Source organism: Oncorhynchus mykiss, chromosome 13 (assembly GCF_057628025.1).
Source record: "Oncorhynchus mykiss isolate SJ-2025 chromosome 13, ASM5762802v1, whole genome shotgun sequence".
In the NCBI taxonomy this organism is placed as follows: domain Eukaryota; kingdom Metazoa; phylum Chordata; class Actinopteri; order Salmoniformes; family Salmonidae; genus Oncorhynchus; species Oncorhynchus mykiss.
Window position 1 is genome coordinate 46,552,746 of NC_143034.1, and position 24,976 is coordinate 46,577,721.

The 24,976-nt window shown below is 45.4% G+C and overlaps 1 protein-coding gene across 2 annotated transcripts in view; it reads right to left on the bottom strand.

The window, feature by feature from the left end:
* stat5 (signal transducer and activator of transcription 5) overlaps positions 1-24,976 on the bottom strand; it is a 99,233-nt gene that overhangs the window by 14,293 nt on the left and 59,964 nt on the right. Inside the window, exons 2-9 of one of the 2 annotated variants that reach the window (XM_090194283.1) lie at positions 18,007-18,068; positions 15,302-15,439; positions 14,861-15,017; positions 13,839-13,928; positions 12,493-12,667; positions 11,997-12,127; positions 6,064-6,215; positions 664-819 (exon numbers count right to left, since the gene is read on the bottom strand). In XM_090194283.1, coding sequence (XP_090050409.1) covers positions 664-819; positions 6,064-6,215; positions 11,997-12,127; positions 12,493-12,667; positions 13,839-13,928; positions 14,861-15,017; positions 15,302-15,429 — 989 coding nt within the window. In that variant the 5' untranslated portion in view covers positions 15,430-15,439; positions 18,007-18,068. 2 annotated transcript variants of the gene reach the window in all.

Sequence of the window (24,976 nt, forward strand, 5' to 3'; positions counted from 1 at the left end):
CCTCCCACTCTCCTCCCTCCATCTCTCCCTCCTTGTAGCGTTGAGGGTAAATGCAGGCTGACTGGGGTTGTGTTTGTGTGTTCATTGACAGGTTCCACAAGGCTTGAGAGCAGAGCTGGGCTGGGCTGCTGGAGGAACTATCAGCAGCTTGCTCCCCCTGCCTCGGAACAACCCAGCTTGGGCTCAGCACAGAGTCAAACACACACACACACGATTTGCTTCTCCACAGAGTCACATAACCAGGCTCCCGTGATGTGCGATGCTGAGTCATTTCTAATGTAATTCTGGTAATAAATGTAATCTCACACTCTATTGGCCACATAAGGAGTCAGGGGTTATGTCAGTAGGATAGGGTTTATATAAGGGTTCACACTGAGTGTGGTGCATGGTAAATAACACAGTTCCATTTAGTCCCATCACACAGAGGAAATGGGGGGGGGGGGGGGGGGGGGGGTAACATGACTGTAGAGTAGCATACACACTGAAGATAAGTGTGTCTATAAGAAGCTCACATTTAAACACACCCACTTTCCAGCTCAAAGCCACTCGCACACAGTCCAACACACTACAACCTATTCTCACTTATTGTTCACTGTGATACTGAACAATAACAACAACTTCACACACACACACACACGCACGCATGTACACGCACACACACACCTGGTGACCAGTGCTGAGATGATGTCTGTGATGGTGCTGTTGAGGTCGTTCAGTAGCTCCTCGATGGGGCCGGGGATGGGAAGCTGTTGTCTCAGGTGTTCTGCTCTCCTGATCTGCTGCCTGTTCTGCCAGATCGTCTCTGCCAACTTCTCACACCTGAATAATACACACACACACACACACACACACACACACACACACACACGCACACGCACACGCACACGCACACACACAAAATAAGGTTCTCAAAATGGGCAAATTAAGATCACACAACTCAAAGTTCAGACTCTTACAAGCTCAGACAACCAGACAGACTACAGTCTAGTTCAAAATATACAGTTTAAGACAAGGTAATAATTCCATGCTGGAGCGTTCACAAATAAACACATTCATTGGACCATTGCTGATTCTATAGCATCGAAAACATGACCAGAGTTCGGAAAATCAAGTAATAAAGTGGTGGTAGATCATGAGAAAATGTTTAAATGAATAGAATGACAGGAAAACAGTCATTCTGTTTGCTGAGTAGTTTGCTGAAATTCACAACGATTGTGTTTATTTCCCGCTTTGATGGCAAACTTTCTGTACTGATAACATTCACATGTTCATATTCATATGTTTCTTGTTTGTCTATCTTTTTTTCGTCTTTGTCTACGTGTGTATATATGTTTACAACAAGCAAGGGGAAGATATCAGAATAGGGGCATTGGGGAATAATAACATACATTTGTACTGTCGTGAAGCCGTCTCTAGAGTAATGCAAGGTGTCTTTCATGATCACGTGAAACGTCAATTGCTATGGAAATGCTGGGATGTGTTTTCAATGATGTTGCAGGCAATTATGATGCAACTATGACGGTGATACGATATGGATTACAATTATCATCATGAATATTAAGGCTATACGCACTACATGTTACACACATAGACCCTCAACCATGCAAATTGGCGGAGTTATTATTTATTTGGATAGCAAACATTATAGCCTTACTCTTATACAGACATCATACACACTCCCACTAAATCACAACCAATATCATACACATCAACCTACTCAGATTTACAACACATAATATCATGTCTCAATTTTCTAACATTTGTGGCATTGGCTCACAGACAAACAGGCAAGGGAATAAAACAAATATTGTAAGAACCTATTTCTTGAATTCTAAATATCAGACATTTCAAAGCTCTAATTTTGACCGTCATATTACCTCTGATGGCAGTAACTTTACAAGCACTAATTATGGTCAATTCTGACTGAGAATAGTATCTAGTTATGGTAAGGGGTGAAATACGGTTTAGCAGATTATAAAGAAAGAAGATCAGTCTTTACATGGCTGAAAGAAAAGCAATATAACACATACTGTTCACAGGAAACTCACTCTACATCCTTAGATGAAGTTGCGTGGAAAAAGGAATGGGGTGGTGAAAAATGTGAATTAATTAACAAAAATGTAGATCTGAATGTGCAAATAGTCAGGAATGATTCACAAGGAAGGTGGATCTTTTTGAATATGAAAGTGGACGAAAAAGAGATTTGGTTCATTAATCTATATGGTCCAAATCAGGATGATCCATACTTCTTCGAAAACATTTATACCAATTTATTGAACTTACAGGCAACAAATGATTAAATCATAATGGTAGGATACTAGAACACAATGCTAAGTACCTTAATGGACCGTAAAGGAAATCACTCTACAAACTATCATCACTATGCCCTTAAGGAAATCACACATATTATGGAGACATTAGAAATAGTGGATATTTGGAGACTAAAAAACCCCGACCTAGTGAGATACAGTGGGGCAAAAAATTATTTAGTCAGCCAACAATTGTGCAAGGTCTTTATAGCAGATTTTGAAAAGGCATTTGATAAAGTAAGACTGGATTTTATTTATAAATGCCTGGATTTTTTTCAATTCTGGTGATTCTCTTATAAAATGGGTAAAAGTAATGTATAGCAACCTCAGGTGTAAAATAGTAAATAACAACTACTTCTCAGAGAGTTTTGAATTGTCAAGAGGAGTTAAACAAGGGTGTCTGCTGTCACCATATCTATTCGTTATGGCCATCGAAATGCTAGCTATTAAAATCAGATCCAATAACAACATTAGAGGATTAGAACAAAGGTGTCCATGTATGCCGATGACTCAAGTTTTATATTAAGTTCGCAAGCTAGATCCCTGCAATGTCTCATTGAAGATCTAGATAACTTTTCTGTACACTCTGGATTAAAACATATTTATGATAAGTGTACAATATTACGTATTGGATCTTTAAAAATACAACATTTACATTACCCTGCAGCTTAGTATGCTTACGACGATCGTGACAGAAGATCCCACCACAACAGGACCAAGCAGCATGCCCGGGAGGAGAAGGTATCCTGGGCTTGGGAGGAGATAAATGAGGAGAAGACATCCTGGACTTGGGAGGAAATAAATAATGGCAGGACACGAAAGCCTTCCTTGGAAGCAGACGCAAGGAGAAAAGGGAGGACAGCGACGACGCCGGGGTTCGCAGCCACATAGAGAGCCCAAAAGACGGCCCAAATGTTTTGTGGGGGGAGGGGCACACGGAGTGGTCGGCGGAGCCGGGGAGTGAACCAGAGCCAGTTTGGGAGAAGAGGGAGAAATTGGAGGAGAGTGAACAGAGAGAGTTGTTGTGTTGGTGTATGATGCACGACATTCGCCCTAAGGAGCGTGTTATCAGTTTGATGCCACCTGAGTCCGCTCTCCGTACTCGTCCTGAGGCTCCACGCACCAGGTCTCCAGTACGCCTCCACAGCCCTGTATGTCCTGTGCCAGCTCTCTGCACTCGCCTTGAGGAGCGTGTCATTTGTCCGGTACCATGTGTGCCGGCTCTACGCACCGGTGCAGAATCTCCAGCTCCAGGGCAGGAGCCTTCCTCTGCGCCGGTGCCCAGGTCCAGGCATGGCGTCCAGTCCCGCTCCAGGGCAGGAGCCTTCTTCTGCGCCAATGCCCAGTCCGGGCACGGCGTCCAGTCCCGCTCCATAGCAGGAGCCTTCCTCTGCGCCGATGTCCAGTCCAGGCACAGCGTCCAGTCCCGCTCCATGGCAGAAGCCTCCCTCTGCGTCGGTGCCCGGTCCAGGCACGACGTCCAGTCCCGCTCCATGGCAGGAGCCTTCCTCTGCGCCGATGTCCAGGCACGGCATCCAGTACCGCTCCAAGGCCGGAGCCTTCCTCTGCACCGGTGCCCAGTCCAAGCACGGCGGCAAACTCAGCTCCATGGCCGGAGCCTTCCTCGGCGCCAATGCCCAGTTCGGGTGCGACTTTCAACCCAGCTCCATGGCCGGACCCGTGGTCTGGGCGGGGGCAATGACCCGCACCGGAGCCGCCTCTGACAATAGGGGGGGGGGAGGGGGGGGGGGGGTGACTAGGGGGGGGTGTTCCTATCTTGGTTGTTTTGTTTCTATGTTGGCCTGGTATGGTTCCCAATCAGAGGCAGCTGTGTATCGTTGTCTCTGACTGGGGATCATATTTAGGCAGCCATTTCCCCACTGTGTTTTGTGGGATCTTGTTTTTGTGTTGTTGCCTGTGAGCACTTAATTTTCGTCACGTTTCGTACATTCTTTATTGTTGTTTTTATGCGTTTCATTGAATAAACATGTGGAACCCATATTGCACTGCGCTTTGGTCTGAGTATGCTTACGACGATCGTGACAGGTGGCAGCGGGAGGAGGTAGGGAACTTGTCTGTCTGCCCAATATAAAGGATCTAAAGTGGTGGAGCAAATAGCATAAATAGGAAAGTATACCAGTTTCATTTGAGGACCAGAATGTTGACAACTGTGCCATACAGATTGCAAAATAGTTGGGAAGAGATTTTTGATGTACCGATTCCATGGTACAGGGTGTATGAGTTGATATTTAAAATGACGCAAGATTCAAGACTCCGTGCTTTTCAGCTACATTTATTATATAGAATTCTTGCCACCAACAAAATGTTGAATATTTGGGGCTTAAAATCATCGAAGCTCTGCAGATTTTGTTGTAAGGACACAGAATCAATAGACCATTTATTTTGGTATTGTCCTCAGGTAGCCTGTTTCTGGTCTCAGGTTCAGGAATGCCTGAAAATGCATAGCCTTAATCTAAAATTGACCCTAGAAATAGTACTGTTAGGAGATCTGGAGAGATCAGGGCAGTCAATTACTAATATACTAATACTCTTAGTAAAACTATTTATCTTCAACTCGCAATCTGTGGATTCTATTCGATTAGATAGATTGAAATTGTACGTTAAACATCACAGGGTAGTTGAAAGATATATGTTGCATAGAATTCCAAAGAGGGTGGCTAGCAGAGATAGGTGGGATGGGCTGAGAGAAGCTGAGGGTTGGGATGTGGAATTGGAGACAAGTGGGAGTGGAGTTGCTGTGCAGGAGATAGAATGATGGTCAAAGATAAAAGTCCAAAATAAAGTCAAAATAAAACATAATAAAAAGTATGTTTGAATGACACTAAGTGGCAGTGTTTTTACAGCTAATGCCGGTTTGCCTGAGGCTGATGCCGTGCAGGTGTTGTACACATGCATATACACACACTCTCATTCAAATACACACATACACGGGCACACACGCATGTAATAGTGCCAGACATGCATTTAAACATATACAGTTGGCATTGCTGTTATGATTTTAGTTGTCCTTGATGTCCTTTGTTTTTGTTTTTTCTTGCATTGATGTTTGTTGTTTTCTTTTGTCTTTTTCTTTTTTCTCTTTAGTTAATTGTCTTGGTTGTTGGTGCATTGGGGGGTTCTTGGGGTTGGGGAACTGTTTTTTTATTTTGTATTATTCTTGGGGGGGGGGGACTGTGGGAGAGGTCTTGGATGGTTGAGGTACAGCTATTGGGAAACTGTGGGGGGATCTTGGAGGGTTCATGTTCATGCTTTTTGGCTTGGTGGGAGATCTGTCGACATGCCCTTGAGCAGGGCATTGACCCTGGATGCTTCTGTGTGTCGTTCTGAATGGGAATCTGTTGGATGACTGGTGTGGTGTAGTTGTTGAGCGGCTTCACTGCAAGTATATTGTATGTTTTGGATATTCAATTAAAAAAAAAATATATATATATATATATATATATATATATATAAATAAATAAAAACATTCACTTCCAGTAATTTTTGCTCGCATTGCTAGTCCCATTGTTTAGAATTCTTCCCCATTGTTGCAAAAAGTTATGGGATATTAGGATCCCGTTGTCTTAACCTTTGTCATCTTCAACCTAGACGACAGTCATCTTCCCAACTACACCCCATATAAGCCCAGCAGTATCCAATAGTCAGCTTGTTAACAGGGTGGCCCCTGCCCTTTGATCAATCCTAGACATATGTGATCTCTGTTAGGGGTAGAGGCTGATAGAGGGGGTCTCACCAGGACTGCAGGATGTCCAGCCCCCCCTCCGGAGGACCCCCGTTTCCGGCCAGCTGTTGCCTTCTCTTCCAGTGGATCAGCTCGTCATCCAGGATGATGGTCTGCTGCTTCCTCAGCAGCTGCAGGCTCTTCTGGTGCTTCTCTGCCAGGTCCTAGGCACACGCACACACACGCACACACACACACACACACACACACACACACACACACACACACACACACACACACACACACACACACACAGGCAGGTACACACACACACCGATAAGAAGGTGCCAATATACATCTCCAGCTTTTATACCCTGAAGGCATGAGATCCCTCCAGAGTTCTGAGCCTACATTTCCTCTCCTGTCTTCATCGCCTTAAATAATGACTTACAGTTTGTAATCATGTAGTGTCCAATCAAATCAAACTGTATTTGTCACATGCGCGAAATACAACCTTACCGTGAAATGCTTACTTGCAAGCCCTTAACCAACAATACAGTTTTAAGAATATACCAGTGATCTGTGAGCTGCTTTAACAGCTGGTGCTTAAAGTTAGTGAGGGAGATATGAGTCTCCAGCTTCAGTGATTTTTTTCAGTTAGTTTCAGTCATTGGCAGCAGAGAACTGGAAGGAAAGGTGGCCAAAGGAAGAATTGGCTTTGGGGGTGACCAGTGAAATATACCTGCTGGAGCGCGTGCTACGGGTGGGTGCTGCTATGGTGACCAGTGAGCTGAGATAAGGCGGGGCTTTACCTAGCAGAGACTTGTAGACAACCTGGAGCCAGTGGGTTTGGCGATGAGTATGAAGTGAGGGCCAGCCAACGAGAAGTACAGGTCGCAGTGGTGGGTAGTATATGGGGCTTTGGTGACAAAACGGATGGCACTGTGATAGACTGCATCCAATTTGTTGAGGTCGAGGATCGGTAGGATGGTCAGTTGTACGAGGGTATGTTTGGCAGCATGAGTGAAGAATGCTTTGTTGTGAAATAGAAAGCCAATTCGAGATTACATGTTTGGATTGGAGATGCTTAATATGAGTCTGGAGGAGAGTTTACAGTCTAAACAGACACCTAGGTATTTGTAGTTGTCCACATATTCTAAGTCAGATCCGTCCAGAGTAGTGATGCTGGACGGGCAGGCAGGTGCGGGCAGCGATTGGTTGAAGCATGCATTTAGTTTAACTTTAATTTAAGAGCAGTTGGAGGCCACGGAAGGAGAGTTGTATGGCATTGAAGCTTGTCTGGATGTTAGTTAACACAGTGTCCAAAGAAGGGCCAGAATGATGTCGTCTGCGTAGACATTGATGTATACAGAAAAGAGAGTCGGCCCAAGAATTGAACCCTATGGCACCGCCATAGAGACTGCCAGATGTCTGGACAACAGGCCCTCCGATTTGACACATTGAACTCTATTAGAAAAGTAGTTGGTGAACCAGGCGAGGCAATCATTTGAGAAACCAAAGCTGTTGAGTCTGCCGAAGAGAATGTGGTGATTGACAGAGTCGAAAGCCTTGGCCAGGTCGATGAATACAGCTACACAGTAATGTCTCTTATTGATAGCGGTTATGATATTGTTTAGGACCTTGAGCGTGGCTGAGGTGCACCCATGACAAGCTCTGAAACCAGATTTCATAGTGGAGAAGGTACGGTGGGATTCGAAATGGTCAGTAATCTGTTTTGTTAATCTGTTTTGTTAACTTGGCTTTCGAAGACCTTAGAAAGGCAGGGTAGGATAGATATAGGTCTGTAGCAGTTTGGGTTTAGTGTCTCCCCCTTTGAAGAGGGGATGACCGCGGCAGCTTTCCAATCTTTGGGAATCTCAGACAATACGAAACAGAGGTTGAACAGGTTAGTAATAGGGGTTGCAACAATTTCGGCAGATACATTTAGAAAGAGAGGGTCCAGATTGTCTAGCCCAGCTGATTTGTAGGGGTCCAGATTTTGCAGCTCTTTCAGAACATCAGCTATCTGGACTTGGCTGAAGGAGAAATTGGGGAGGCTTGGGCGAGTTGCTGTGGGGAGTGGAGTGCTGTTTATTGGGGTAGGGTTAGCCAGGTGGAAAGCATGGCCAGCCATAGAAAAATGCTTATTGAAATTCTCAATTATAGTGGATTTATCGGTGGTGACAGTGTTTCCTAGCCTCAGTGCAGTGGGCAGCTGGGAGGAGGTGCCCTTATTCTCCATGGACTTTACAGTGTCCCAGAACCTTTTGGAGTTTGTGCTACAGGATGCAAATATCTGCTTGAAAAAGCTAGCTTTAGCTTTCCTAACTGCCTGTGTATATTGGTTCCTAACTTCCCTGAAAAGTTGCATATCAAGGGGGCTATTCGATGCTAATGCAGTACGCCACAGGATGTTTTTGTGCTGGTCAAAGGCAGTCAGGTCTGGAGTGAACCAAGGGCTATATCTGTTCCTGGTTCAATTTCTATTGAATGTGGCATGTTTATTTAAGATGGTGAGGAAGGCACTTTTGTTATTATTTGTTATTTATTTTTACCCCTTTTTCTCCCCAATTTCGTGGTATCCAATTGTTAGTAGCTACTATCTTGTCTCATCGCTACAAGGGCTCGGGAGAGACGAAGGTTGAAAGTTATGCGTCCTCCGAAACACAACCCAACCAAGCCGCACTGCTTCTTAACACAGCGCGTATCCAACCCGGAAGCCAGCCGCACCAACGTGTCAGAGGAAACACCGTGCACCTGGCAACCTTGGTTAGCGTGCACTGCGCCCAGCCCACCACAGGAGTCGCTGGTGCGCGATGAGACAAGGATATCCCTACCGGCCAAACCCTCCCTAATCCGGATGACGCTAGGCCAATTGTGTGTCTCCCCATGGATCTCCCGGTCGCGGCCGGTTATGACAGGGGTGACACAGCTGGCGCAGCAGTACAGCGCCCTTAACCACTGCGCCACCCGTGAGGCCCCGGAAGGCACTTTTAAAGAATACCCAGGCATCCTCTACTGACGGGATAAGGTCAATATCCTTCCAGGATACCCGTGCCAGGTCGATTAGAAAGGCCTGCTCGCTGAAGTGTTTTCGGGAGCGTTTGACAGTGATGAGGGGTGGTCGTTTGACCGCAGACCCATTACGGATGCAGGCAATGAGGCAGTGATCACTGAGATCTTGGTTGAAAACAGCAGAGAGTAGCAGCAGCTTAGAAGACGGGTGAGGGGGCAATGCAAATAGTCTGGGTAGCCATTTGATTAGATGTTCAGTAGTCTTATGGCTTGGGGGTAGAAGCTGTTTAGAAGCCTCTTGGACCTAGATTTGGCGCTCCGGTACCGCTTGCCGTGCGGTAGCAGAGAGAACAGTCCATGACTAGGGTGGCTGGAGTCTTTGACAATTTTTAGGGCCTTCCTCTGATACCGCCTGGTATAGAGGTCCTGGATGGCAGGAAGCTTGACCCTGGTGATGTACTGGACAGTACGCACTACCCTCTGTAGTGCCTTGCGGTCCGAGGGCGAGCATTTGCCATTCCAGGCAATGATGCAACCCATGAGGATGCTCTCGGAGGTGCAGCTGTAAATCCTTTTGAGGATCTGAGGACCCATGCCAAATATTTTTAGTCTCTTGAGGGGGAATAGGTTTTGTCGTGCCCTTTTCACGACTGTCTTGGTGTGCTTGGGCCATGTTATTTGTTGGTGATGTGGACACCAAGGAACTTGACGCTCTCAACCTGCTCTACTACAGCCCTGTCGATGAGAATGGGGACATGCTCAGCCCTCCTTTTCCTGTAGTCCACAATCATCTCCTTTGTCTTGATCATGTTGAGGGAGAGGCTGTTGTCCTTGTACCACACGGTCAGGTCTCCTATCTTCTCCCTATAGGCTGAGGGGCCACCGTGTTGAGGATCAGCGTGGCGGATGTGTTGTTACCTACTCTTACCACCTGGGGGTGGCCCGTGAGGAAGTCCAGGATCCAGTTGCAGAGGGAGGTGTTTAGTCCCAGGGTCCTGAGCTTAGTGATGAGCTTGGAAGGCACTGTGGTGTTGAACGCTGCGCTGTAGTCAATGAATATTATTCTCACATAGGTGTTTCTTTTGTCAAGGTGTAAAAGGGCAGTGTGGAGTGCAATAGAGATTGCATCATCTGTGGATCTGTTGGGGCGGTATGCAAATTGTAGTGGTTCTAGGGTTTCTGGGATAATGGTGTTGATGTGAGCCATGACCAGCCTTTCAAAGCATTTCATGGCTACAGACGTGAGTGTTACTTTATTGTTCTTGGGCACAAGGACTATGGTGGTCTGCTTGAAACATGTTGGTATTATAGACTCAGACAGGGAGAGGTTGTAAATGTCAGTGAAGACACTTGCCAGTTGGTCAGCGCATGCTCAGAGTACACGTCCTGGTAATCTGTCTGGCCCTGCGGCCTTGTGAATGTTGACCTGTTTAAAGGTCTCACTCACATCGGCTGCGGAGAGCGTGATCACACAGTTGTCCGGAACAGCTGATGCTCTCATGCATGTTTCATTGTTACTTGCCTCGAAGCGAGCATAGAAGTTATTTAGCTCTTTGTAGTCTAATAGTTTACAAGCCCTGCCACATAAGAAAGTCAGAGCTGGTGTAGTATGATTTGATCTTAGTCCTGTACTGATGCTTTGCCTGTTTGATGATTTGTCGGAGGGCATAGCGGGATTTCTTATAAAAACGGCAGCTCTACCTTTTAGCGCAGTGCGAATGTTACCTGTAATCTATGGCTTCTGGTTGTGGTATGTACGTACAGTCACTGTGGGGACGACGTCATCGATGCACTTATTGATGAAGCCAGTGACTGATGTGGTGTACTCCTCAATGCCATCGGAAGAATCCCGTAACATATTCCAGTCTGTGCTAGGAAAATCCGGTAGTTTAGCATCTGCTTCATCTGACCACTTTTTTATAGACCGAGTCACTGGTGCTTCCTGCTTTAATTTTTGCTTGTAAGCAGGAATCAGGAGGATAGAATTATGGTCAGATTTGCCAAACGGAGGGTGAGGGAGAGCTTTGTACACGTCTGGGCGAGGGAGAGCTGTGTGGAGTAAAGATGGTCTAGAGTTTTTTCCCTCTGGATTTAACATGCTGATAGAAATTAGGTAAAACTGACTTAAGTTTCCCTGCATTAAAGTCCCCGGCCACTAGGAGCGCTGCCTCTGGATGAGCATTTTCCTGTTTGCTTATGGAGGTATACAGCTCATTGAGTGCGGTTTCAGTGCCAGTATCGGTCTGTGGTGGTATGTAGACAGCTACGAAAAATACAGATGAAAACTCTCTAGGTAGATAGTGTGGTCAACAGCTAATCAAGAGATACCTCAGGCGAGCAAAACCTTGAGACTTCCTGAGATATACGCCCCCGCCCCGTGTCTTACCAGAGGCTGCTGTTTTATCCTGCCGATAGAGTGTATAACCCACCAGCTGTATGTTATTAATGTTGTCATCCTGCCATGACTCAGTGAAACATAAGATATTACAGTTTTTAATGTCCCGTTGGTAGGATATACAAGCTTTCAGTTCATCCCATTTATTTTTCCAGCAATTGAACGTTAGCTAACAGTACTGATGGCAAAGGCAGATAAGCCACTTGTCACCTGATCCTCACAAGAACCCCAATCTCTTTCCGCAAAATCGCAGTTTCTTTCTCCAGTGAATGACGGGGATGAGGGCCTGTTCGGGTGTTTGGAGTATATCCTTCCCGTCCATCTCATTAAAGAAAAATTCTTCATCCAATTCGAGGTGAGTAATTGCTGTTCTGATGTCCAAAAGCTCTTTTCGGTCATAAGAGACGGTAGCAGCAACATTATGTACAAAATAAGTTATAAACAATGGGAAAAAAAATTAACAAAATAGCACGGTCGGATAAGAACCGATAAAACGGCAGCCATCCCTACCGGCGCCTTCATTCCAGTGTGTACATGTGTGTGTGCGTGTTTCAGTACATGTGTGTGTGTGTATGCAGTATAAAAAGTAGTGTACCAGTCTGTATTTCTGTAGTGTGTTGGCCTCCCGTGTGAGCCAGGCCTCCACGGTGGCTCTCTTGCTCAGTAATGTGGGCTCCCTCAGCTGTCTGTCAGCAGGGGGCAGTGTGGTCAGGCTGGTCAACTGGGCTGCATGTAGGCGAAGAGAGGGAGAGGGAGAGGGAGAGGGAGAGGGAGAGGGAGAGGGAGAGGGAGAGGGAGAGGGAGAGGGAGAGGGAGAGGGATTGAAGAAGGACAGGACAGGAGAGAGGGAGAGGTCAGCAAATCTCACATAAACACACCTGTCTTTTACTTTACACACACACAAACACACACACACACACACACACACACACACACACACACACACACACACACACACACACACACACACACACACTCACTCACTCACCTATAAACCCACACGTCATTCTGCCCTAAAAAGGTGAGGTCTGCTGGGGTTGATGACCCAGGGTGTTGTGACTAGGAGGGGGACCAGGGCAAGGCTGACTCACCCTGGATGCGGAGGCTCTCCTGGTACTGGATGATGAAGTACTCCTGGTTGTGCTGGAGCTTTCTCAGGTCGTTCTCTGTGTCCTGGGTCAGCAGGCGCAGCTCCTCAAATGCCTGATTGATCTGCTGGTACTTCTGGGACATGCTGTCCATCATCCCTCCCACTGGGGAGCTCGACTGCCAATCAGAGAGAGGAGAGAGAGGTGAGAGGGCTGGGCCGGTAAACAACGCTGGCTTTGAGATGATTTGCAGGAACTAGCTAGTGTGGTGTTGAGCATTTCATCATCGTTATATGGAGCAGAAAGCCACACAAACGGACAGAACCTGAAATCTCCCTGTGCCTCTATAACACAACCTCAATGACCCCTGCTTGTGTTATTCCACAGTAATCCCTAACGACCATAACCAGCAGTGATCACCACTGACTGAACATGTGAGACCGAGGGAAATGCATTTCCTTATCGTGGGCACACAGCCTATGGCTTGTTAAGGCTGGGGACTTGAGCACTGTGAAGACAGTCTGAGTAAACAGGTGGGAATGCAATCCTGTGATAGGAGAAGCCTGGCAGGACTGGAAATCAATTTAACACTGGGTTTATTGATATTCAGATGTTTTATGGACCACCGGCTTTATGGTTTTATAACCCTTGTTATAAAATATCACATTTCTTCACCTCCCCACCAGGCCTACAGCATTGCTGGTTAATGAGGAATTCAAAGTTTATCTTTCAGCGAGACATATGAGCTGTGTCTGTGCAGGTTTTCTGACTAGGTGTGTGTGTGAAATGCTATGTGTGTGTGTGTGTGTGTGTGTGTGTGTGTGTGTACGCTGTGTGTGTGTGTGTGTGTGTGTGTGTGTGTGTGTGTGTGTGTGTACGCTGTGTGTATTTATGTTTTTATGTGGTTGTTAACAGGTTTACGTATGTCTGAGGGAAAATTGAGAGTACACAGCCTTTGATGTCGGCAGAGAGGCAGCAAAGCGACCCCCAATGGCTGGGATTTCCATAATGTCATGCACTTGGCTCTGTTATGTTAAACATCTCTGTGTGGTGTTGATAGAGTGTGGATGTCTGCAAATGTTTATAAAAGGTATGTGGGTATTTCCATATGTGTATGTGCGTGTATGTATGTGTGTATGTGTGTGTGTGTGTGTGTGTGTGTGTGTGTGTGTGTGTGTGTGTGTGTGTGTGTGTGTGTGTGTGTGTGTGTGTGTGTGTGTGTGCGTGCGTGCGTGCGTGTATTTTGTGCATACGAGCTGCAGGTATCTGTTATATGCATACCTGTGAAACAAGCTTCCCAGGTAGGTGGGAGTAGGAATGGAAGTTGGAGAGAGTGCTAACATACTCACATTAGAGGCCTCTCGGACTAGCCTCTGCTCCGTGTACAGGATGTGTTTAATGCATCTCACCAGCTCCAGAGGGCAGCGGTCATACGTGCTCTGAAAGACAAGGACCACATGTGCTGTCGTGTTAGGCCTGTTAGCCGTGTTAGCCGCTGACTGGCAGTACGGCCGCGCACAAAACACTGACCAATTTAGCCCGCCCCCGAGCCACGGCATGCTAACGCTCTAAAGCCCACTTCCTGAGCCTAGCTAAACCCAATTAAACTAATGAGATCCTTCTCTCAAGTGCAGACGACTTGGTCTCACATCCACTGGCTACATTTCTCTTCCTTTCTCTATTTTTCTCTCTCTCTTTAAACTCCGGTCCTCAGGTAAACCCAAAAGTACACATTTTGTTGTAGCCCCAGACAAAAACACTGTATTCAACTCATTGAAGGCGTGATGATTAATTGACAAGTTGAATCAGATGTGCTTGTCCGGGGCTACAAAAAAATATGTGTGCTGTTGGGGATACTGGAGGACCAGAGTTGGGAAACACGGATCTAAATCCCTCTCTCACGCACGCATGCATCCACACACCAAGGCACCATGCGGGGTTGAAAGTCCCGCATTGTAGGCCTACAGAATGTTGTGTTGACAAGATGCCTTCTACTCCCACTGTGGAAGGTGATAAGAGACAGCTTGTTCCTCTGAACCCTGTCCATAAGGGTGAAGACATGGGACTGTTGCCAATGAGGCTGTGATAACTAACATTTAGCTGAGTTTGGTATCAGTATAATTGAAATAATAATCACCACGATTCAGCTGGTATAGTTGGCTGTAAGGTTATCATATCCTTGTGAGTTTAGTGGGTTCATACTGGCTTTATTAAAACTGTCCAGCTAGCTAGTTAGGTGTGGAGTTTTTTTTGTGAGGTCACTGGCTCTGTGCTCGGTATCTCTCACCTTCATACTGGTACTGCCCACCTGTCTCACCTTTCTCTAGTTAGCTTTGTGTGGAGATTCGTCTACTGGTTCAATCTGTCTCACCTTGAGCTGGCTGGCGTAGTGTCCCAGTTTGATCTTGAGCAGGAATCCGTCCTCTCCCACCTGATGCTCAGCCTTGTTCTGCAGCTCCTGGATCAGGCTGTCCAGCAGACGCTTGGCCTTAAACTCCTCCTGGGGGTTCTCCAGATCGATCACATCCCTGGCACAGAGACATATAGAATGTTTAGAGATATGCTGTATGTACATACACGCAGAACAGAGCAGACATTAATCGCCTATGCATTCCCTAACACACACCACCTTCACTCAAGCACATACACTGGGACAGTGACTTTACACACTTGCTACTGAACATTGCTCTCAGGTTACTACACCTCGATGGTCCCTGCTACTACTGTGACTGTGATTGAACCGAATGTGAAGGTTACTGGGTGAGGCATGTCTTTCTGTCAGGTAGAGTGGTGTGCTTTGTGCTGCACTCACCAGAGTTGGCCCTCGAGCCACTGGGACAGGTAATGGCGCACCTCAATGGGGAAGTGCTGTCCATAGAGAGACTGCATCTGGTGCAGCGCATCCCCCTGGAGCTGCTGGGCCTGGATCCACACTGCCATCTTACACACCCTGGGCAGAGGCAAGAGGGGGGGGGGGGGGAGGGAGAGAGAGAGAGAGAGAGAGAGAGAGAGAGAGAGAGAGAGAGAGAGAGAGAGAGAGAGAGAGAGAGAGAGAGAGAGAGAGAGAGAGAGAGAGAGAGAGAGAGAAGGGGGGGGGGAAAGAAGGGGGATGGGGGTGGAGCAGATTTGAAGAGAGAGTGAATAGAGAATAATGTGAGAGTAGGGTGAGCAGATTTGAAGTGACATGGAAAATGTACAGGTTTTCAATCAAGGGAGGAGAACATCAGTTGGAGTTGACTAAAAGTGAAAGAAGCTGTGGCCGTATCCGACTGACACGGCCACAGAGCGGTTGGACTGGTTTTGTTTGACAGCTGTAGTTGGGCAGTTTGTTTCGCTCTGGAGGAGCTGAGGGTCTGAACGTTCTGCTCCGTGTTGAGTCAACAGCTGCATGAGGGAGCAGATCTAGGTCAAATACACATGTCAAATACCTTCTTCGCTTGGAACAAAGTCAGCAGACTTCCTTCACTTGGGGTTTGCATTATGTCATTGGTTCAATTGTACAAGACCAAGTAGCCTTAATTATGTGAAGCTCATATATTGGAACATGGACATATTTATTTGACTAAGGTCTGTAAGGTCAACAATAGAAAATATAGGTCCCTTAGCTCTGAGAGAGAGAGTGTCAGTAATGTCTCTGTCTCTGTATGTCTTTGTATACAAGGACACAATGTAGAAGGGAAATTAAAGCTCTTTATATAGTGTCCATAAGCTTGTCAATACATTTCTACATACAGGTGTAGGATCTTAATTGAATCACTATTTTGTTGCTGAGTATTTGAGCTTCAGGATTTACATAAATTCAAAAACCTGCACTGCATGGTTATATTAACAGTATTGCACTTTTCATGTAACCTTATTTAGGCCAGGTAATGGCCTAACCACTGATCAAGCAATTTGTGGACTAAACGTTCAAATCCTGTTGACGCAGACTTATTTTGCTGCAAAAATACTGGTCAAATTAAGATCCTACATTTGTACGACCAGGAGACGGACAGAAAGAAACACAACAGAAAGTGGTAGGGGAAGACTTGGTGAGGGACAATAAATGGTTATTTTTAAACGAATGACATGGTACAGTATAGAACATGACCTTCATCTGAGCAATGAGAGAGAGAGAGAGAGAGAGAGAGAGAGAGAGAGAGAGAGAGAGAGAGAGAGAGAGAGAGAGAGAGAGAGAGAGAGAGAGAGAGCACCAGGTGGACAGAACACAGTAACTCTGTGACCTGGTGGGTGCCTCTGGGCATGACGCTAATATAATCAGCTTACGCTCACACTCAAAATCCACATCCCATTGGTTGCCATACCCTGGCATGCCCTCCTCTCAACTTCAATCTTTAACCTTTTTCACTCATCCATCCCCCAATCCACTTACGGATACATCACCCACCATTCACTACAACGACAAGCCTTTTAACTGCTTTCTGTGTCTAAGTATTAAATCAGTATCCCCTAAATGTGATCACTCCTTTGTTGGAAATGTTGAAATGCAGATGAACAGTATTGCACTTTTCATGCAACCTACTTTTGGCCAGCTGATAGCCTAACCACCGATCAAGCAACATTATGGACTAAACATTCAAATCCTGTTGCTGCAGGATTATTTTGCTGTAACAATAAAGGTCAAATTAAGATCCTACACCTGTAAGGTTGCTAAACAAAGAAAAAACGATTGTGAGAGCATGACAGATGGTTTAAATGCGTTCTGAGCTGGAGTGGCATAAGCTAGGAGGTGGATTTAAATGTAACAGAATGACCTCCGTCAGTCATCTCCGTCAGTCATCAGCAGGTGGCTATGAGCAGACTACGAAGAGGAACCATACAGGAAGAGCTGTGAGAATGTTCTACAGTGCTGTGCCAGTCTATCCTGACCTGCTCTATACTAGTCTAGGACTGCCAGTCTGTACCACCCCATGCCCGCAACCACACACCCCAACACATAAACCACACAATGACACACTACTGTACACACACACACACACACACACACACACACACACACACACACACACACACACACACACACACACACACACACACACACACACACACACCAATCATCATAGGAGCTGCTCTGTATCTCTGTCTGTGGTTGCTGGGAGTTGCCAGTAAGCAAACTCTGTCTAGCGGTGGGTTACTGACAGACAAACAGACTGACAGAATTCATCGGCCTCTGTGACCTTACCAGGCGCCCGGGTTCCCACCATTAGCACCTTAGTTGTCAACTCCACCAGAGGGTTAAGATAATTCCCCTTGGTCTAGTACTTACCACAACAGCCAAACACAGCGGCACAATGAGATCTGAGGGGAAGTGAAAGTTGCTCCCTTTTGCTTTTTTCTTCTTCAGCATTCACACTTTATCATTGAAGTGAATCTTGAGACTCTTTTGTGAGCCACCCACTTATAACGACATTAACTGACACACAACTCCGGATCGCAGATACAGTGCCCATTGACCGTTGACCCAATGAGAGATCTACACAGTGTAAAAAACTGAAAGGAGAAGGTCACACTGCTTACCTCGTCTTTAGGTCTTTGCTACCATGTAATAGCAGGATATTATGAAGAGGAGCACCCCAAACCTGAGAGAGAGGGAGAGAGAAAGAGAAAGAGGAAGTGAGTACAACCTTGCTTGCTACTGAGGAAGTCGTCTTTTTTTCAAAAGGACCACAACATTGACAAAATCTGATCACCAAAGCATTTCATGATGCTGTTCACTGGTGGAGAGCTCCCGCAAACCTTAGCACCTCTATGCTCTTCCAAAGCCTCTTATTTTAACCCTAATGTCATTTCAAAAATCATAGTGGATAGCATACATATTAACTTCATTATGAATTTTTAAAGGAGGATGGGAGTTTGTGAAAAAAACATTTTTTAAGAAAATGGTGAAACATTTTTTTTTAAGTTATCCTTTTTAGATACAACTATGCTAAAAATAATAACGTCACCAAATAACTGATTAAAACATACTATTTTGCAATGAAGGTCTACAGTAGCCTCAACAGCATTCTTGTAGGGTAGCGCCACGGTGTAGCCGGAGGACAGCTAGCTTCCGTCCTCCTCTGGATACATTGACTTCAATACAAAACCTAAGAGGCACATGGCTTTCACCCCCTTCCATAGACTTCACCCCCTTCCAACCTATCACAGCTCTTTCAGCATGAACTGACATGTTGTCGACCCAATCAAAGGATCATAAAATTAATCTAGTACTGAAAGCACAATATACAGCTAGCTAGCACTGCATGGCATAAAATGTGGAGAGTGGTTGAATCAAAGAGAGAGACAGACAATAGTTGAACAGTTTTGAACAACTTAATTTCTTCCAAAATTTAGGAGAAGCAAGAGAGAGAGCGAGATTTCATCATTTCTTCCACTTTCAGTTTCACTGTTTTACTCAAACAGAGGGATGCTATGTTAGCTAGCTGGCTATGACTCTCCAACACTGGAACTCTTCCAAGTCAAGGTAAGCTTTAGGTTTTACTAATTTATTGCCACCGGGGCCCGTCGGTGTAATTGCTTACTGACTGTACACTGTAACATTACTGCATGATTGTAGCAAGGTTACTAACGCATTAGTTATATTAGCTATGTTACTTTAGCTAATATGGTGACAACGATGTGTTATGATATGGAAAGATTTCTTGGCCTGGTCGCATACAGCTGATGTGTTGTGCATTGACATCCACAAGCAACAAAGGTGAGCGCATAGATGTGAGAAGGAATACAACGTGGCTGTTCTTTTTTAATTTAACCTTTATTTAACTTGGCAAGTCAGTTAAGAACAAATTATTATTTACAATGACGGCTACCCCGGCCAACCCCGGATGACGTTGGGCCAATTGTGCACCACCCTATAGGACACCTAATCACAACCGGATATGATGCAGCCTGGTTTCGAACCAGATACTGCGGTGATGCCTCTTGCACTGAGATGCAGTGTCTCAGACGACTGCGACACTTGGGAGCTCCACTTGATCAGTGAATGTGAACCGTGTTACGCATGATCAGGGGTGTATTCATTTCGCCGATTCTGTTGAAAAACGTTTCTTAAACGGAAACGGGGATAAATATACCAGAATTGGTCCAATAAAAATTCTAATTTGCAACTGTTGGACTAATGATTACACCCTATCAGCTAGATGCAGGCAAGAGTGTGCAATGCTGTATTGAATGTGTCGCTGTCTGTCCATGTGTCACCTCAACATTTTCTCTCGACCTGTGTGCACCTACGTTGTAAACCTTCATTCATAGGCTAGGTTGTAGCAACCTTCATGACGGGTATAGGGAAAATTCAAGTATCATGTACTAGACTAAACCTATCGCTGTTACATTGAACTGGGTGAAAGGAATATACATGACAGTCATCCAATATGCTGTGATAGAAATAAGGCCATTTTCATGAGAAATAAAAATTGTCCTCTGTCATCAACGACACTGACAGCCACTGTCCCACAAATATTGTCTATCTTGTCAAACAACAGTTAGTAGGCTAATGGTTCATATCAAGCTGTCCTGCCCCACGTATACCCAGAGACAACTGAGGGGCTGAGAGGTATGGGTTAGGAGGATCCTGCTGAGGCGATAGGGTTAGGAGGAGCCTGCTGAGGCGATAGGGTTAGGAGGAGCCTGCTGAGGGGTATGGGTTAGGAGGAGCCTGCTGAGGGGTATGGGTTAGGAGGAGCCTGCTGAGGCGATAGGGTTAGGAGGAGCCTGCTGAGGGGTATGGGTTAGGAGGAGCCTGCTGAGGCGATAGGGTTAGGAGGAGCCTGCTGAGGGGTATGGGTTAGGAGGAGCCTGCTGAGGGGTATGGGTTAGGAGGAGCCTGCTGAGGCGATAGGGTTAGGAGGAGCCTGCTGAGGGGTATGGGTTAGGAGGAGCCTGCTGAGGCGATAGGGTTAGGAGGAGCCTGCTGATGGGTATGGGTTAGGAGGAGCCTGCTGAGGCGATAGGGTTAGGAGGAGCCTGCTGAGGCGATAGGGTTAGGAGGAGCCTGCTGAGGGGTATGGGTTAGGAGGAGCCTGCTGAGGCGATAGGGTTAGGAGGAGCCTGCTGAGGCGATAGGGTTAGGAGAAGAGGAGCAGAGGGTCAGACCATGATTGATTAGGGAGACAACTCTTTCCTCTGGTTGGAACAGGAACAAGCAGAACATCAGGACACCACATGCTGTTGCTGTCCAGAGGCTGCAATCAAAACATTCACATATTATCTTGATTTCTGTCTGTATCTCCTTCCACCGTCTCACACTCTCCCTCAAGTCTCCCTCCTTGTTTCTGCTCTCTAACTCCTCCTCTCTCTCCCTACAAATGGCAGCCTGATGATTTCACCAGTCGTCCTCCCACTGCCCCCATCTCCCCCAAACAGACACACAACAACTGAGTCCAACAACATCCCAAACTCGTCTAGAATCAGTCAAGGTCCTGTTTTTAGTGCCTGGCGGATGTGGTGTTGGAGGAAGGCTGCAAAAATACAGACAAACAGACATGTGACCACCATAACCTACACTGCCCCATAACCTATTTCAGGCTCGCTGCGCTGACTCAGGCCTGCTGTGCTCTGTTGTGCACGTACTGCAGCCGCACTGTGTCAGTCCACCACCTGTCAGTCCACCACCTAAGTACCTTTCCTTTCTCCTGACCACAACACTACCCTGGCAGACTGTCTCATGACTCCAATTTAACAGGATAGAATGGAGGAGGAGAGCGAAAAAGAGAGCGAAGGACAGAAAGGGCAATACATCAGCCAAATGGTCAATGTGGCGTGAAACAAGCTACATCCTGGTTCTTCACCTGTGACACATGACCCATGTGTCAGTCGGGGGTAAGACAGAAGTGACACCAAGGGAACCTACGTCGTTGGTCTGTTCAACACACACATACAGTATATACGACGCCTATCATATATGAGCTCAAAACATGACATATTAAGGATACAGTGACTGTACCTTCACATTCTTTAGGTTCAATTAACCAGTCCAGGAGCCATAAGTTAATAATGCTCAAATATGTACAAGACTGGAGGTCTTTACATCAAGTCCTTGTTGTTATGGCGCAACAAGCCACCTGGTCTCAGAGAAAGATGTATAATACTATACATCCTCGAAGATGTATAATAAGTTGTGTCATCCAATTTGTATGGTATTGTACGACCAGGTAAGACGTACGATACTATATGTCCACTAATTCGCATGATATTGTATGACAGCTATTCCATTCATAATATAACCTTACATAAAGTAACATATAGTAAATGGAGTGTCACAGATTTACATACAAAATTATACGAATTGTCCTGAGACCACGTTGATCAAGAGCAACTATTAGCCTTTTACTGCAGTGGGCTAAATCAGGGTCACAGAGTTTCTTGGTAGTCTTAAACAAATCTACTTTGAAATAGAAGTATACACCTCACACACATGGTTATGGGCTTAAACAAAGAGGACACCTGTACCATGTCAGATAAAGAGTTGAAATGTATTAAATATTGAGTTTGCGTCCCAATAATACACTTTATATGCATCGCAGAAGACTGAAATATAACAAAACAGTTTGACATAGAAACACCCATTTTTTTCCCCCAATAATGTTTATTAATTATGAAATTATGAAAAATACGAACAACATTCCAACCATGAGGCCACTAGAGGGTGATTTGGTCATTTGACTGCAGGACTCCGACAATAGGAAGCACTGGTTATGGAGTTGAAATATAGCGTGATGACGATGCATCATAGGTCAACCAAGGTGAACTCACTTAATGGCCCCGAAAAGACCTCCATCTAATCTCAAACACTACAATATTATCCTCTGTTAGTGAAGAAAATACATTACTGTCTGACAGAATAGACACATTGAGAGATATTACTGGTATCAGTCCAGTTAGCAAAGGCTGACCAACCCAGATGGTTATCTGCAGCACAGACACAGGGCCACACACACACACACTTCCACAATCCACACGTACGCACACAAACACAAGCAGTAGCAGCCCTATGCTTTAGTCAAGTACAAGCCTCAGTTGTCTCATCTTTACCTTGGCCTTCCCTTCAAAGACCGCCAGACCGTCCAGACCGCAACCCTCATGTTTCATCTTTATTACTCCTAAAGATGAAAAAGACATCGGCTCCTTCACCCAAATCATTCTCACGCACAGACACTCAGCCCAGTGCCATTCTGACTAGATTCATTATACACAGACCGCAGAAGAAATGGAAGTGGTCTGAGAGAAAAAGACACAAATATTTACAGAGACAAGCAAAGACCAATTGCAATTACAGGAAAACGCAATAATATTTTTTGTAATTATTTTTTTATTTCACCTTTATTTAACCAGGTAGGCCAGTTGAGAACACGTTCTCATTTACAACTGCGACCTGGCCAAGATAAAGCAAAGCAGTGAGAAAAAAACAACAACACAGACTTACACATGGGATAAAAAAAAACGTACAGTCAATAACACAATAGAAAAATCTGTATACATTGTGTGCAAATGAAGTAAGGAGGTAAGGCAATAAATAGGCCAATAGTGGTGAAGTAATTACAATGTAGCAATTTACACTGGAGTGATACAGTGGGGCAAAAAAGTGTTTAGTCAGCCACCAATTGTGCAAGTTCTCCCACTTAAAAAGATGAGAGAGGCCTGTCATGTCTCATAGGTACACTTCAACTATGACAGACAAAATGAGAAAAAAAATCCAGAAAATCACATTGTAGGATTTTTTATGAATTTATTTGCAAATTATGGTGGCCTCTCTCATCTTTTTAAGTGGAAGAACTTGCACAATTGGTGGCTGACTAAATCCTTTTTTGCACACTGTATATGTGCAGATGAGGATGTTCAAGTATAAATACTGGTGTGCAAAAGAGCAGAAAAACAAAAACAAATACGGGGATGAGGTAGGTAGTTGGTTGGATGGGCTATTTACAGATGGACTGTGTACAGCTGCAGCGATCGATAAGCTGCTCTGACAGCTGACGCTTAAAGTTAGTGAGGGAGATATAAGTCTCCCAACTTCAGTGATTTTTGTCATTTGTTTCAGTCATTGGCAGCAGAGAACTGGAATGAAAGGCAGCCAAAGGAGGTGTTGGCTTTGGGGATGACCAGTGAAATATACCTGCTGGAGCGCGTGCTACGGGTGGGTGTTGCTATGGTGACCAGTGAGCTGAGATAAGGCGGAGATTTACCTAGCAAAGACTTATAGATGACCTGGAGCCAGTGGGTTTGGCGACGAATATGAAGCGAGGGCCAGCCAACGAGAGCGTACAGGTCGCAGTGGTGGGTAGTATATGGGGCTTTGGTGACAAAACATGGCACTGTGACAGACTGCATCCAATTTGCTGAGTAGAGGGTTGGAGGCTATTTTGTAAATTACATCGCCAAAGTCAAGGATCGGTAGGATTTTACAAGGGTATGCTTGGCAGCATGAGTGAAGGAGGCTTTGTTGTGAAATAGGAAGCCGATTCTAGATTTAACGTTTGATTGGAGAAGGAGAGTTTACAGTCTAACCAGACACCAAGGTATTTATAGTTGTCCACATATTCAGAACCGTCAGTCAGAAGTCAGGCGGACGGGTGCGGGCAGCAATCGGTTGAAGAGCATGCATTTCGTTTTACTAGCATTTAAGAGCAGTTGGAGGCCACGAAGGAGTGTTGTATGGCATTGAAGCTCATTTGGAGGTTTGTTAACACAGTGTCCAAAGAAGGGCCTCCACCCAGCTGGATGTGGTCCTTCACAACTAAGAGTCCCGCCAGCCTTGGTTGGGTTTGTGTGTAGGAATGTCAGTGTACTATATGGTAGAGCTGAGAGTAGGCACATAGAGAGTTTACTTTCATACTGTTAATTGTGTAAAACATGTCCAGGAACCAGACATTTGTACCTGAGAAATACTTTGGATAGAAGCACATAGGAGACTTGGAGGGGGAAGGAAGTGCCCACAGGTCCATATCTGTTTTACATCTCTTTGGCTTCCAGTTCCTATACGAGGAGATCATGTCCTTTCTGTTTGTGATATTCCAAGCTGTCCTCCCAGTGATTGCTACAGAGGAAATCAATTCACAGTAAATTAGGAAGTCAAGGCAGCTGGATTAGAAAAAATGATTTCCTGTTCAAAGCCAACAGAGAATGAGAACAGAGAGTATCAGTCAGTCAGTCAGTCAGTCAGGGAGCTGAAACATCTGTCTCTTACTTGGCTACTTTACGAAACAGATGCAGAGACAAGGTGTTACAATACTGGCCCTATTTACTGTAAATTTGCTGAGTGACCCCCCACTCACACAGAGAATCATCTCCATCCATAACTAAATAGAACTCTGAGATAGTACACTAAAAGACATGGTGGCTGATGGTCCAGTTGCTGCACAACAAAGCATATCCTCTCTCTCTTGTTTTGACTCTAAATCTACAGCATTTCACTGATAAACCAGCACCTGGTAATTCCTGCTGCTTTTTTTAAATGCTAACAGCCAGTCAGCCAGCCAGACTGAGCTTTAAA